The sequence below is a fragment of the Xenopus laevis genome, chromosome 4L, assembly GCF_017654675.1.
Source record: "Xenopus laevis strain J_2021 chromosome 4L, Xenopus_laevis_v10.1, whole genome shotgun sequence".
Taxonomy (NCBI): domain Eukaryota; kingdom Metazoa; phylum Chordata; class Amphibia; order Anura; family Pipidae; genus Xenopus; species Xenopus laevis.
In genome coordinates, this window is record NC_054377.1 from 93,760,441 (window position 1) to 93,777,713 (window position 17,273).

Consider the following 17,273-nt stretch of genomic DNA (forward strand, 5'->3'; position numbering starts at 1 on the left):
AATCATAGGTTCCCTGCTTAATGAGTAATTGCATGCATATATGCAAATTATCCGTATTGAGAGAGGGACATTACGCTTTTATGTAGGCAACTAATAACAAAGCAATCTTCACAAATGTGGGGTCAGTCTGGACATGGGAAATCATCCCATATAAAGGCACAGCGTGAGGATCTCCTCCTCTACACTCAATTCAGTTTTATATGAAACAAACATATTAAGCATTTAAGCTTTGTCCATGCTTCCAGGGAAGTCATCTTAAGCAACCCAGCTGATAATTGAAGCTTCTAAAAAATGACCGCAGAACCACCAGGATTCCTATTCTGCATCTCCACATAGCTACATAATTGATATATTAGCACAGTTGGTGTGGTCTATACAAATGTTTAGAGAGGCACTACTTATTTTCCCAAAATAGGCTCAGTAATATTGTACAACTCCATTTAACCCTTTTTAGCCCGTTAATCCAATCCTCACTATTGATATTGACAAGTTTTAGGCCACTTACCTAAACTGTGTATCATACCTTAATTATATCACTGAGTTCATGGCAAGGCCAAAGTCACAAATAGTTTTTGTAGAGACTTTTACATGAACAATCTGGGTTTACTGGTAGCCTGTATATAAATATATGCTACAAAACGATGCCAAGATAAGTCTTTACTTTTACTGAGGAACAATTCTGCAGCAAAGGTTAAGGGCACAGCGGAGTCTTAATCATAGAAAATAGGAAATAAGCACAATGTATTATGTTTCTAAGAATAGCTCTAAGAAATATGCCCAGAAGGCTTGTGTGCAGAATACTCACATAAGAAGGACCTATATTGATTTTTCTATACAAATAAATTAGCTGTTTCCAGAAATTTGTATTTACAACAGGTGCAGAATATGAGTAAGTTCTAACTGATCTCAGACCTGCCTAGCACAATCTATGCCAAACCGGCTTAATAAAGTATATTATGTTAATTTATTTCATCCAAACCAGTCATTTGCATTTATTGTCATATCAGAAATTGCTCAAGAATGTCCTCCCAATGAAACAATAGGAATGTCTGTATTCTACGTCGCTACTTCATCCTGTAGTGTTAAATGAACTCCCCCTCCATGTGCAGCTGTGCATATGTCTCAGGTATATTAAATTTGTTGATTATAATGAGAACTAAAATGAAGACAGAGTTTGAATAAATAACTTACACTCCCAAGAGTAAAATAAAAAATATTGTTCAGTTGAAATGTTCTTAGACTAATTAATACAGGGGAAAACAAAAGGTAGCTTGGTTTTCAGTGAAACAAGTGAAAGTTCCATTGTACAAGTTCTATTTATTGCACTCCTTTTAAACATACTGGGGGTCATTTATAAACTTCGCACAGGGCAGATTGGTTCGCAAAGTGAATATATTTGCCCTGCGCATGGTTATATTTATAAAGCTGAATAAATGTGGTGCAAACAGAATTGCGATTTTTTTTTTACAATATAAATGTCTATAGGAGCTTTTTAAATATGTCACAATTCGCAAATTGCGAATATTTATGCGCACACTCTGTGACTCAATCACGCCACAACTTTGGTGGCGGATAAAATATTTGCAAAACAGTTTCGCAAACTGCGAATTTAAGTTACTATCAACTCTATTTTTGCGCACAACAACCTCGCACAAATTCCCGTCTTATTTGGGTGCCATTTGCGAAAATTTATTCACAATGCAAATTCGCAAAAACCGGAAAGACGGGCAGAGCAGTGCAATATATTTGCATTCAGCAAAAAACATGTGCAATACAACCATTTGTGAAAAATATGCACTGTGCGAACTTTTTAAATGACCCCCACTGTAAGTTTGCATTGTCTCTTAAAGGAGAACTAAAGCTTAACTAAAGAAGTAGGCTAGAAATGTTGTACATTATGTATTGGGATGCTGTACCAACCCCAGGCAACCACAGTCCTTTAGCAGTAAAGATCTGTGTCTCCAAAGATGCCCCAGTAGCTCCTCATCTTCTTTTCTGCTGATTCACTACACTTGCTCTGTGCTGCTGTCACTTACTGAGCTTAGGGACCTACTGACAATATACAGAACACATAGAATATAAATGTCCCAATATAAGACTGATTAGTAATTATTACAGATAATTACTACATGACAGCACAGAAACCAGTGCAATTAGCATCAGAATTTTATAATCAGCCCTGTAGCATCAGCTTATATTATAGACAAACCTCATTTTCTGCTTGATAATTTGCGACGACCCCTAAGCTTAGCTTCATAACAGCTGCTCAGAGCCCACTGAGCATGTGAGTGTCACAGACACTTTCCAAGATGGTGACCCCCTGTGACAAGTTTGAAGTTCTTGATCATTGCTGCTATTGACAAGCTGAAACTTTAGGCTGGTGCAATAAGTTCAGTGTATAAAACATGGCATTTTTAGACATTTTTAGGGTTTAGTTCTCCTTTAAACCAGTGAAGCCTAGAGATCTAAATGACATCACCCACAATCATAACTATAAACCACTGACTTGGGATTCACATACAATAGTTGAATTATGAAATATGTATGCTAGGTTAGGGACAATGATCCAGTAACATGTTGTTCACAATTGATTCAAATAATTACATTGAGGTCTTCACTGTTGCCTAACTCACTGTTCGGTAAAACTATACCATGTAACTGAAGGAAATAAACCAGCATCAACAGTTGCTTGTAATTAAAACATTCACTGCAGAAGTCGGTTTTGTGGCTTTCCAAATTGTGGAATGAACTTGTCTTGAAAAACCAGGGACCCTGACATTTTCAGATAATACATTTGAAATCTATTAAAACATCCAGAGAGACATCACTTCAATAAAACTCATTAGCCAAGTCAAAGGGAGAAGAAATCCGAGATCAGGTTGTCATTTTTATTTGAAAGAGATTCTCCGAGATTCGGGTTTAGGTAGCTAGTGTTGCTGGCACGTTTTTGAGGATAATCTTGGTCAATCCATGAGTTGTCAGTAACAATGCTCCTTTTATGTACTGTTAATTTGTACTTACATGAACTGATCAGCTCAGCAATTACCACAGCACTGCTCTATTGCAAACACCCCTGATATTATCTTGCTGCTATTTTTATCGTTCAAGTTTTCTCTACTCTAAATGTACTGAATTAATGCTACTTAGGGGGTTGTGAATGCGTATAACCTATCCAGAGCTTCCTGCTGCTTCTATTCCAAAACTTGCTTCTCCCTGATCGTTAGCAGCTTCCAGATGCAGAAGAACAGCTGTTAGTAAGATATTTTCTTCTCATCCAAAACTCCCTATGGTTTATGTTTCCTTTTGTACACATTTCTCAGTCTGGAAGTAGTCTTCAAGCACAAGCATTTATACATAGCTAGCCAATATCTTACCAGTCAAAATGCTACCAGATGTTGCTGGGCTCCTTGCTTGATCCTTCAAAGAAATGATGCTCACGGTGTACTCTTCTCCTGGTTTTAGACCCGTCTGGTTAAAGGAAGTGACACTGCTTGGAAGCTGGACCGTCAGCCCTCCCTCATTATTCTGAAAACATTTGAAAAGAGGAAATTCTGTTAAACTATAACTCTATTGCCCCTGATAAGTACATGTAATAAAGCATTGATTTCAAAGATTAGGATATTCTGCTGTAAAAACAGCTGAACTGACACTAGGGCACAGTTTCTTGTTAGCGATTCATTCTCTCATTTACTGTTCTCAGTGGATTATCTCCATCGTTGCATGAGGTTGATTTTGGTAGTTAGCAAGAACAAGAACTGGTAACTGACAAAGCAGTGGGCATAATTAAAACAACAAGAAACACATGGTAATATTGATGAAGAGAAACATAGAATACTTAAAACTGGAAGTTCAGCAGGCAGGAGTTTGTAGCTAGGAAGGTTTTAAAGTTATCTCATCTTAAACAGTAAAGTTAGTGTCTTATTTATGCTGCCCCCTTTATGTTTAATCTTCTTTCTCTAGTCCCCAGACACTTTATTTTACTATACCCATAACCAGCTTCTGTTCTAGAGACTGATTTTCTCTTTTTAGTTGGAGAACATGGTGCTGTTTAATGCAATATCAATAATTTGTTTAGCAGCTGCCTTGAAGACGTTCCTTGCCTTGAAGTTAATACAGTATGTTATAGTATATACTATAGTATACATGACTTATTAAAGTGAGAATATTCATCTCTCTTTGCAATGATCTCATTCAGTTAGGCTTATGTATAAGAGATACATAACCGCTATCTGGTATTGCAGGTACCAGTTACTCACTTTAGGCTCACAGAGTGATCCAACCACATCCCTTACTTTGTTCTATTGTGAAATGATAGCTTCTGGGATAAGAAGTTTGTCTGCTTGCCAGAGAATCTGTGCACCACCAACTATGGAAAGCAGAACCCTTAGGGGGTTATGGGAAATGGCTCTTACAACTAACATGGATTGCTTTCAATCTGTGGAATCTCTGGAGTCTATGTAAAACAATATAAATGTAGTGCTATAGTAAATTGAGTGCACCAATCTATAGGATTCACCCCTATATGGTGCTCCTCATGAGACCTTAATTCTTAGGGGGTAAGCCTTTGCAAACGGAGTGGAGGCAGGGTGTTGTACAGATGTAACTTGGTGCAGGGTACAATAATTGAGCACCAGTGGTTCTTATAATTTACCCAAAGAACATATGTATTGATTAGGAGCATCCACAAAGGAGTGGATAAAGAGCAAGCAGGATCATACAGAACAGTGGGTAGACATATACTCACAGCACCTTTGGTCAGTATCAGTCCCCACAGGGAAGCGAAAATGTACAACAGCAAGTGCTCGGGGTACACCCAGCTTTCAGCCTTTTCCCTAAGTGGAACCTGAAGGGGAAACTCACATCTGTAGGTCTGTACATTTAGTCCCTACTACTGGACAATTGGTACCTGTGATCATAATCCCACTGATAATCCTTGGAGGAGCTTCAAGCTGCTTGGCTAAATAGTTTGTCTATCCACTGGAGCTCTGCTTGCCTGCTTAGGCCAGAGCTAGCACAAAATGGACCATGAGCACATGGCTGCCCAGGATTTTATACTTTAGCACAGTCCCATCTACTGGGCACTGCTTGAACACCAAGGGGCATAGCTTTAAGAATGAGAAGGAAACTGGTCCTGCTTCCAAATGTATTTTAGGACCCAGTTAGACATCTATAACACTAGGGGACTGCCTGCTAAATAATACTGGGAGACTAATTTACCAGTCCCCTACATATTTATTTTTAGATAATAAGATAACGTTTATACACCTTTTCTACATTAGCTCAACTGGAAATATAGATAAGGGTATATTTTTAACTGCTAATGATATGGAACATTACCATAGCCCAAAAGAGGAATTACTTTAAATAAATAATATTTGAGCTCCATGACCTGGAGAAATATTGTGTTGAGTAAAGCAAACTAATAAAAAAGTTAGAGTTCAAATTAGTAGCATATTATGGGAAATGGCCTTAATGAATTTTGGGGATTTCTGGATAACTGCTTCAAGATGACCATTCCCATAGCATAGTCCATTTAACAGAAGCTATGGCATCTAGTACACAATTCAAATAAAATTATTTTTATGTAGTAATGACTCTGTATCCCTTAATAAAAAAAATAATTATTTTCAACATCTTCCTATCTGCCAAGATATTGTGTCATAATATATCAGAAAAACACAATGTTCTTAAAAAAGCCATTTTATATTCTTTGTGGCAAGTACTGTATGTAAGCACAAACTTTAAAAATCTATACAATAATTCTTTCCTGACCCGTGGGCTGATGTTACTTGATGTTTATAATAATGCCATTTGTCACATAATCCATACCTATATGAATAATAAACCTAATGTGCCAAAATGTGCTCATTTTTTGCATTAAAGCTGATTATAGCTGCCTGTTATTCCTTAGCTCACAATATTATTAGATTGTACACAGATCCATCTTCTTTCCCTCAGCGGACACAATTGAGTAGATATTATCCCACAAATGTATCACTTCTACATAGAGCAGGAGAAGACTCGCTACTTATCTGCAACTATGCCCCCATATTTTCCATTAAGGTTGTTGCAGACTCCATTCAGCCAGTCTCTGAAGCATGCAGTTTATGAGCATTCTGTGACATCAAACCATTCACAAAAACATGACAATGCTCTCTTTTTAACAAACAGAGCAATCTATCTCTGAGACCTCCACTCTTAATAACTGGAGCAGATCCATCGCCCACACACTCTGCTTTCTACCAAAGTGCCCAGAGAAATACAGCTAAATGTTTTTTTTTATAACAGACAGCTTACACAAGCTCAGTCGTACATGTCATGAGTTCTAAATATCTTTTTTTTAAGTTTAGGCACTGTTGGGAGCTAACAAGCCCATTTTCCTCCCTATTAACGTGTGCTGCAATTAAAACATAATGAGAAACTTAATTGCCACATTTTTTATAGTGTAGAATGGGGCACACAATGTGAAAAGCATACCAAGTTTGCAGGGTGTGTAGGAATGCTGTAGTATTACTGTTTCAGAAAATATGTGTTGTTTTAAGCCAACATCACACATGGCCCTTTGGCAGTATAAAGAAAGTAATTCAGTGTCACAGCTCATTGTTAAACAGCAAAAAAAAAAATTGGTTTAGGAATTTAGCCGTGTAGTATGCCTTGTGCTAGGTGTTATTATCCCATATTATGCATAAACACTACCTTTTAGCATTATTTGTTTTGGGAAATATGGGGGCAATATAGAGGTTAAAGAAAGCCCCCATTGATGTAACAGGTGTATAAAAGGTAGTGGAGAAGGTATTTTTTGGATACACAATAAGGAAGATTGTATCTAAAACAGTGATCCCCAACCAGTGGTTCAAGAGCAACATGTTGCTCCCCAAACCCTTGGATGTGGCTCCAAGTGGCCTCAGAGCAGGTGCTTATTTTTGAATTCCCAACATGGAGGAAAGTTTTTGTTACATAAAAACTAGGGGTTACAAACAGAACTTCCTGTAGCCTGCTAGTCTACATAGAGGCTACCAAATAGCCAATCGTAGCACTTACTTGCCACCTACCCCCAGTAATATTTTTCATGCTTGTGTTGCTCCCCAATGCTTTATACATTTGAATGAAAAATATGGTGCAGACCCCCAATGTAGAGCCTTGAACTGTTTAAACCATTAAAGTTTGACAACTGGACTTCCTGAGAGCCTCTAAAAGTGTCAATTTTTTAAGTAGCCCAAAAGTGCATTGTTGTATGTGAGCAGTAAATATTGAATTGTGATGAACTGTTATTCATTCTCTTACTGAGGCTTAGGTATCCCAACAGAAGGACTATGATGACTTTGTGTTAGATATGAGCCAGCTAATGTCTAGTGAGGCATATTTAATATACCAACTGCCCATTTCCATCTAGGTAAATACTGTTTAACAATTACTTTTGTGTAATACACATTATTTTAATAGTGGACCCAGTTGTATGTATTGACTCTGATCCTTCCAACTGGGACAAAGCCACAAGGATCCAGTCTCTCCCCACAGTGTCCTGGGTATATTCAGGTTTTTCCTGTAGCAAGTTGAGTGCTATACTGAATGAACCTGGAGACAGTGGACAGTCATATCTGGGGATTGATAGCAATTTCTGTACCAGGCTCTGACTGTAGAGTAAAACATAAGGTTTCCCCTGTGTTTTCAAACCGATTTTCTGAAACTGATTTATTTGTGGCCCTGTGTAGCTCAATTCGTTTTATAAATACTACTGTCAGCAAACATGATGCAATTAAAATTGCATATCACTTGTAGTGTACACAAACTCCAGTATATTTAAGGGTCCATCTTGAAGTGTAGGGGGGTCTAAAGAACATACAAGAAAATAAGCTACATTAGTGTTACAATTTATATGCATATATTGTCATATAGAAACCCTGATGACTCTGTAGTATTTAAACGAGTGTGCTCTCCTGTCCCTTCAACAGGTGTCAGCTTCTGGCTGCCTTGTGATATAGGAAGCTATGACTTGATATGATAAGAGAACAGCACAATTGTGTTATAATGTAAAGGAGAAATGAAACAATGGTTGAATGCTATATAATATTTAAACATAAAGGGGACATGTCACCCTAAGAAATAATTCAAAATCCTATTTTATGATCTAAGTGAAGCAAAATCAACTAGTACTTTTATTATACAGCTTTTTATGTCTGGGTGAAAGGTTCCCTTTAAGCAATAATTCTATTTTTTTTAATTTGCCTTTTTTTGCAATAATACCTTGTACTAGATGGCAACTAAGCTGCAATAATCCATATACAGGCAAAACAATCCTATTGGGTTTATTAGGTAGTTGGGTGAATACTTTTTAGCAAACCTAAGTTATGGTGAAACAAATTATGCAAAGATGCCTTTTCAAGGAAACCCCAGGCCCCAAGCATTCTTTATTCTTTGATTCTTTCATTACATTAAAGAATGTGTAGACATAAAAATAATATAAGACGTTGTGGAATAATATGAGTGTGCGTGGGTTAATATTCAATAAGGCCCCTGCACAGTCTACACAGTGGAGTAAATTGAGCAACATTTTCCTTTCATATGTTGCTCCTTGGTTCTTGCTAAACAACTTGCATATTGGTCTGTATTGTTTGTGTAAAGATATTAAAAAAGGTTCATCATCCCTGAGCATTAAAATTGCCTGTAGTTAAGGCTGATCTTTGATCAGCTCTCTGTACACTCATTTTCGTGAAATGCATCAAAAGATAACTAAAGCTTAAAAAGTCTTAGGCAGTAAATGATGTACTTTATAAGGAGGTTGTTTGTGGGGTTGTTTACAGAATCCTTATGCCCAAAATTCCCCCATAGCTTCTTATCTTTGTTGGAAGGGTCTCTCTGACAGCTTCCAGTGGCCTTGCACATTCTGATTTGCCATCTGTACATGCAGACGAGGAAGAGTGAGGTTAAATTGGTTCAATATATATCAATATTTTAATTAAAGAACCAAACGCTGGTCCCATGTTGGTAAGTAATTATCAAACAGTTTAGGTGTTTCCAACGCATTTTTTTTAAAGCACATGCTTACATGAATATAAAAAATGAATCAAGGCGGAATGCCAATCATTTTGAATGTGTGCTTCACTACTGCACAGTACACTAGATTCTGTTCTAGATTTATAATGCTGTGTTCCTCAGAGGCTCTCCTGGGAGCTTTGAGTACCTTCCTCATACCTTTTATGGGACCTTGACACCTCGGCAGACAGGATCATTCAATTTCATCTTCAGTCAGGGCTAGGGATTCTCTAGGAAGCGTGCTTTGACAACAGCACAGCAACTGTAATATAAATGACTTTAGCTGCTCTGCTGCTCTCCTTTTGGATGCCTAAGTACTCATGCTGCATACATTATTACTGAAAACGTTGGATGCAAATAGCATTGCTTTCCATGTAAACATATGGTATCTAACTGAGCTAAATACTAATCAAAATATCTGCTGCAGGAATGAATTTAAATCAGTGCTGCCCTGCAACTTGCATTTTCCACGAGTCTCCTGGGTAAAGCAGTGATGCGTCTGTTACATGTTAGAGACCTTAAAACGATGAATACTGAGTTGGGCAGAACTGGTTCCTGTCATCTTCGGGGTTCTTAATAGAAATATTTAGCAGTAACAGTGTTACGAACTATATATAAGGCCCCTGCTACTTACTCCTATGGTAACCCAAAACCCAGTGGATTTCCATTAAGCCTCCAAACTCTCCAAACACCCCAGCCCAACACCCAATAGTAATACTGAAAGAATTATGTAAAGGTGAAGTAAACATTTGTTAAACATTTTACAAACATTTAGAAATATGCTTGTTTTTTTTAATGTAAACATAAATGCAATACCTAAACATTTGTAACATGTAAACCTAGAAATGGCAGGCAGATGGACCATTTAAATAGTCAATCACCAGTTAACACAAGCACAGCTAACCATAAGCCAAAATATCTCTGATCACATCTGTCTTAGGGCTTCTTCATAGAGGACACTGAACATAAAACCTGCCTGCCCAACTTCCAGCTTCTGCAAAACAGACTATTGCTTTATGCTAAGACATTGTAACCCATTTATATGCACTGGGTATATTTGCTCCTGAGCAGTAATCCATGGCAAACAATCAGATCATATATAGGCTGGTATACCCCACATTGTGCAGGACAGCTGGAAAACCCCTATTAGGACAATCCTGTATTTTCTCTGACAAAAAGGAGGAAGTTCTGACTACCCTCCAACACCTATGTCCTTTCATTTATTCTCTGCAGAGATGTCTTTGCAAGTACACAAATGTTTACCAGCATGTTTCAAAAGTGCTAGATTTATTTATATATGAGGCCCTTATTTGGAAGCTTTGCTGCATTCTGAATAATGGATCAGGATGAAGGAGACAATATAAAGAATGTTAATTTTATCAATATAGTTGACCTCAATCCAGAGGAGACGTCTTAATGAGCTGCAATATTCTGGAACTAGCTGAAAGGATACTAAATCGACTAATAGCAAGGCAGACATTTGTGCTAAATAGGCTAAATTCAGAGGAAGGACAGAATGCCAGCACAGGGCCTCTGCTGTAGGATATTTATTCAATGATTTCATTTAAGGAAATTATAGAGATTGAGTAACATATTTTGTAGTGAATATTCTGTAAAATGATGACACTAAAATGCCAATGAAAATTGGCAAAGATTCACCAAATGTTATCTTTAAATGTGTTCTTATTTCAGAAACAGTAAATACAAAGATACTGGATTGCATTAAAACCAGTATGTGCTGCAGAAGAAGGAGGCACACTGTGATTTAAGGCATTACAGAAGCTTACTTGGAAGAAAGTGAAGAACTGAGAAGTCAAGCTAGGAATGTAGAAGGCTGGGGACTCAAGAGAAATGATAGAAAGGAGTGGTTCACTCATTCATGAAATAGCCTTCCAGCAGAGCTGAGACATAAAGTTATCTGGCATATAAAGCACTAAGGCAACAAATGGGAAAAGAGTACTTAAACTAAACAAACCAGATGGACCAAATATTTAATGTTTTCTAAATTTTCCAAACCTCTTTGGGGCTGCCACCATATGCTTTTAAAAATGAGCGTCATTCCAATGCTTCAGTGCTGAACAATAATTGGTAAGGCTCCTGGCATTTGGATTGATGTTTGGTTTTAAAGAGGCAGTTTAATCTCAACACAACCCCTTCCCGTCCAAAAAAGTCTTTATTTATACATGTTTTTAAACCTATAGTTTACATATTTACTTGTTAGATACCATTGTGCTCAGCTGACCAATCATGATGAACTAGATTGATTTAGGAGAGCAATTCTTATCATAAATTGTGTTTAGATGCATATTGCACACATAGAACACTGGCTGACAGTTCTCCTCTAATGCTACATGACCCATGGCAAATAATTACTCGGTTCAGATGCTTGCTCAGGCCCTGGTGTATAAGTAACCATGCACATTGCCTTATTAGTAATCAGCCAAGAAACCAGTGGACATTTACTGTAGTTGCTTCAGAAGGAACTAAAGGCCAAATTCATTTTAGGTCTAGCGGGACTCAACCATCATTATTTTTAAATAAAAATCACATCAGAAGCCCCTGTGACATTAACAGGGGGATAGGGGTGCTATTGGAGAGGAATGTTGTTTCTTGAATAAGTAGCATGGTAAATCTATAAACTCTCCTGCCAGGGCTTTGGACAAGTTGTTGGCCAAATTATGTTTTGTACAGTGACATCCTCATGACCAGATACTGCATCTTGGGAAGTGGGGAAAAATGCAAAAATTTAATTAAATAAAGAAAGCAGAAAGAAAGCCCCCTGTCCATTTCAAAGGGAAAGGGAACTGAATTCAAAGTGATGATTAAATAAAAAATTTAGGGGAACAAGAAGATTATATATTGCATTTGACAGAAAAGCTCATTCAAAGTGCACCTTAGGAGTGAAGCTTATTTCCCAGCCATCGAGAGGAAACACTGGTGGGTCCCACTGCACTTCCACTGATGTCTGTGTAACTTCCATAAATTTCAATCCTCGCGGGGACGAAATATCTGAAAACAAGGGAACATGCCAGTGAATGCAGGCAGAGGAAGCTCACACAATCTCCAGCTTAGGTTTGAAACAAGATGTAGGCAACAGACTATAACATATATAGTTAAATGTCATAGTTCACTGAGAAAGGGCCCATGCTGCCCAAAACATGTTGTGTGGATACACAATAAAGCCCTTTTAGCAGTTATTCTGCAGATGTTCTTCGTTCCAACTTTCTAATTAACTTCTGAAGAAACTTGGGACACTGTATTGCATGTACCCTGAAACTATACTGTCAACATGGTTTTACTTTCCTTTACATGAGAATAGCTTAGGTCTCACCCAAACATGAAAGCTCACTGTCATACATGGATAAGTACTTTTATGGACTGATCCATTTCTAACTTCACTCTTTATTCTGGAAATTCCATGATATTTTCTACAGCTAATGGTGGCTCCTACAAAACGGAGCAGTGTTTAAATCAATTAGGAACTTGGCCATGCCTCAATATTACAAGTGCAGACACAAATACCTGAAATTCAGTGATGTGGTGTTCTCAGTTTTAGAAAGTGAAATCAAATGTTTTGGGACAATAGTATGCCCTTCCTCATGCTTTAGTAGAATGGAGTTAACTACCTGCCATTCTGAGTAGTGATAGTTGGAAATCGTACCATTATTTTCAGCAACCATTACCATGCAAATGAGCAATAATAATAAATGAAATATCAAATGAAGGTGTTTTCTCTTACGTGTGGACATAGTTATACTGGCTGGCTCGCTGGTGATATCACTGATGACAGAGCAGACACTGATATTGTAGGTAACTCCAGCCTCCAGCTCCCTGATGGTTACTGAACTCCAGTCTCCTGGGACCCTCTGTTGGAGCTGCTGTTGGGTCCCCCACTCTCCTAGCACTGCCGGTTGGTATGAAATTACATATTCTGTCACTGCGGTTGTTCCTTCCCATACAAGGTCCATCCAATGATCACCAATGGCTGTTACGCTAAAATCCACAGGTGGTGCAACTGTAAGGATATTAAAATGTAAACTTTAAGTTCTTACCATGAATGTTACTGTTCTGGATCCAAAGTAGAAGTTACAATTTAATAGAATCTACCATAGAGAATAAAATGTGGAGCACCTTTTCATCATCTGTATAGCTAATAGTTCCGTTGGTAGGTTTTTATTGTGGCTATCATTCTTCAGAAAAGAATTGGTAAAACAGGGCTATCCCCAGGAATAGTCTGTTTAGATAATGCAAATACCCAGATGTTGTCTCAGCTTATGTCTTGGGACTTGAAAAAGAAATACTACTATCAATTCAGTGCATTTATTCAGCAAAACCCACTGGACAAATACGTTGAAGGTAAAAGGGAAAACGTGTTTAGTACTTTAATGAAAAAAAAAAAAGTGCAGCAAGCACATCTCGAAACTGCACATTTTGTTGGTACCATATCTCAAACTTTAATAGGTGCTCTGTAATGCACTGTGCTTTTGAAAACACATGCAGTATTTATTTCTCATATTTTAAACAGGGAAGGCTTTTCCATCCAGAGATTTATTACCATTGCTGGCTATGTTGCAGCCCTATGCATTTCTGTTTATATAAAACAAAACCATCATACAATTACAAATGTTTTTTTTTGGTCAGTGAGAGAATTATAAGAACACAATTGCTTAATATAAGCCCCATTGATTATCCTCTGTAATTCAATGACAGTGAGACATGCAGACAGTTAAAATGTAAATAAACAAGAAGTGAAGAGAAACACTCCTGCTATTAAAAAAAAATGCCATACTGCAATCCTGGCAGGTATGAAGAGAACTTTTAAAAACAATTTAAAAAGCACATTTGAAGTGATCTTGTCCAACATTTACTACATACAGGAACTACAAGGCAGTAGATTGTAACTGAATTCCTTTCTCTTTATTCTGCAGGACTGGAAAGGACCATGTCACTTTAAATTACATTTCCTTTAAAAAAGATAAAGTTCATGGTTTAATAAACTGGGTCAGTATTAGTAACCTCTAGAGCCCTTGAAATCACCAGTTTCTGCCTCTCCTTTCCCCACTTGAGAGTACCTAATAGGGTTGCTTTTTGATCTTCTGGGAGAGATTCAATTCATTTTATGAGCTGCTCAGCTATTTCCAAAGATCACATCTTAGTGATTCTGTTCAAAAAGATTGGCAGCTTGGACGTACTGAGAAACATTTTTCTCTGAAAGAGCTATTACTTTCAAATGATTGGGTATAATTACCAGCCAAAAAAGTGTCTGAATTGATTTAAAAGGACTCTGGCTTATTCCTTAAATGTATTCCAGAATAAATATGAATATATGGTGCAAATAGTTTTGTTTTTTCTATATGATTTATAAAATTAATTGTTAAAAGCACAGCAGAGCTCTCTAATTCAGTGGCCCCCTGGATGCACCCCAGGAAAAGCAGAGAATATGGCAAGGCTTTGGTGTCTCAGGTGGTAGAAAAGCCTGAAGAAAACCTTGTATCAGCCCATGAACAGGTTTGCATAGGAGGGGCTGTACAATAAAAAACCGCCAGCAATTTTAGCTACAAGGTATATATTTATATATATATATGTATATATATATATATATATATATATATATATATATATATATATATATATATATATATATATATATATATATATATATATATATATAGTGCAGTATTTATGTGTTATTCCAACACCTTATGGGGCAGATTTATCAAGGGTCCAATTTCAAGTTCATAGGAGTTTGTAAAAACCCCCATAAAATCCCATGAACTCAAAATTTGAAGAAAAAAAAAACGATTTTCAAATTACACAAAAAACGAGAAAATTTGAAATCGAAATTTTAAATTCGAATTCGAATATTCAAATTTTCACTTCAACCCTTGATAAATCTGCCCCTATATGTCAGGAATCAAAAAGGGCCCATAGATTTAGTCCAACATTCCAAACAAAAACATCTGAAATAAAGTAAGAAACAAAAAAAGCCTGAATGGAAATGTTAAAAGAGGTATTCCCTGTATAATTGGTATAGGTGGGTACTTACAAACCACTAAAGGCTTTCAGCATACTGTATATAAATCCTCTCCCAATCTGAAAACGCTGTTAATATTTTTAGTTGCTTGCACACTAATGGGGGATTGTAATCAAATTCGTTAATGGTAAAAATGTATGCCTCTGCTTAAACAAACTTTCCTTTGCACAAATGCAATATAATTTTTTCAAACCTGGAAACTGTTTAGAGACCGCTTCCGACAGTGGAAGAAACACTATGAATTTTATAGTGCCAGTGCATGTAATAAAACATCTTACTGAAAAAGTTATGTTTCCTCAAAAAGATTATACCAGCTTCAAGCAAACCTTAAACATGCGCAATTGACATTTGCGATGCAATTAAAGACTAATAAAGAATATTCCATTGTAAAAAATGTGAATTTTTGAGAGCAAACATAACATTTGCAGTAAGAAGTTTTATTACACACGCTGCAAACTGGTGCAAACTATAACATTTGCAATCTGTCTTCCACTATTGGAGCGGTCGCTGAACAGTTTCCGAGTTTGCAAAAGCTTAACTAAATTTGTGAAAAGAAAATATGGCATACATTTTCTCATTGCAAATAGTTTTCCATTGCTGACTTTTATCGCATTCCCCATTAGAGATTGGAGAGTACTCAATAGTGTAAAACATTCTATTTATTAAATATTAATATTGTATTATAATATTGCATTTACAAAACTAGTTCCATGGAGGTCTGGGTCTGTGTGTGCAGAGAAGGGAATCTAAAGCCTGTGTTCCACACAACCAGGAGTCCCTTCCTGGTGTCACACCATTTTTAATGAAAAGTACGTTTTTACACTATTGGGTACGCTCCTATTTCTATATGTTTTCCTATTAAACTGAGGATTGTGGGAGATCTATTGACCTGTCAGAGAGTAGAAGGCAGTTGCAGTTTTATACCTTTAGCTCTGGACAGGAGTGACTACAGTATATAAGAACCCAAAGTGATCCTACACTGCTGGGCATAGGAAGCTCCACCAAACAAAAGCAGTTGTGCAACAGTGCAAGAAAAAAATCTCGAAAAGCAGAATCATGCAACTGCAAAAAGAGTATTCCAGATAGAATCACCCCAAGGTAAGTGAGAAAGAATTCAAAACATGACCACAGTCTGATATAGAACACATGGATGCACTTAATAATCAACTAATGCCGTTGTGACCTTAGCCTGAAAATAAAGGACACCCTGCTGATTGGAGATCTTGTTCATCACATGCTGCACTTGTATGGGTACAGTTCCCTGCAATTACAATAGTTATAATTTGTGAAGATATAGGAAAACACAACCATTCATCACTACCAAATGAGCATTCTGGATCAGTTTCAAACTGACCTATATATTCTTAAAGGATAATGTAAGAGATAATTAAATTTGCTAATGGATATAATGTAACTGTTTCAATTAGGAAAAAATTAGCAATTTTAAAAAAATGATGTTGCCTATTGTTGTAAAACATGTATTCCATGTATAGGCTGAGAAGCATGTAGTTAAGGTTTATTTTGTGCACAACTGTTCTAAGTGTATATTTACAAATGAAATAAGTGGAGGCTGTCACTGTTTGCCTTGGATGAGTAATTCTTTAGAGTCTCCATTATAAGAGTGTAATCTATCTATGACCACATGCTGTTTCTCTAAAGTCTTTACTGAATTCTTCTGCCACAAAAATCTACAAATTAAAATATGAAGAGAAGGAATTTTCTACGCACACAGCAGGATAAGCCTTGCCTTCTCATGGTCTGTACTGTGGTCGGAAGCAGAAATTAAATAAATGATAAACTCTACTTAGATGTAAAGCTTCCTCCTTAATAATGGACTTTGCTCTTTTTATACGACAAACTCGGGTCTACACAATAACGAAAGAAAGGTCAGAAAGACCTGAAATGAAGAGCTTTCCCCTCAGCTTCTTAAATGATAAGAGACTATAATCTTGTAGCACCTGAGTGTTCAGCTTAATACTTCTCTTCTCCAAAGCCATTTCTGTTTTTGTGGAGCTCCCACTGTATATTACTTTTTTTACACTTTCAAAGGACTGATTTCTGAATTATTCATACTGATCACACTGCTCCTCTTTTAGGAAGCATCCCGAGCTTAAAGAACTATAACACCAAAAGAAAATTCTTCATTTGAATTGACATACCGGTTATTTATATTTTTTCTTTGAAGCAGAAGTCCTGTCTTTTACTA

General features: G+C 36.9%; 1 protein-coding gene across 1 annotated transcript in view; it reads right to left on the reverse strand.

Moving 5' to 3' along the window:
* LOC108713537 (tenascin-R) overlaps nucleotides 1-17,273 on the reverse strand; it is a 199,830-nt gene that overhangs the window by 64,148 nt on the left and 118,409 nt on the right. The window contains exons 4-6 of the mRNA XM_041590489.1: nucleotides 12,773-13,048; nucleotides 11,927-12,042; nucleotides 3,375-3,525 (exon numbers count right to left, since the gene is read on the reverse strand). Coding sequence (XP_041446423.1) covers nucleotides 3,375-3,525; nucleotides 11,927-12,042; nucleotides 12,773-13,048 — 543 coding nt within the window. The remainder of the gene's footprint in view (nucleotides 1-3,374; nucleotides 3,526-11,926; nucleotides 12,043-12,772; nucleotides 13,049-17,273) is intronic.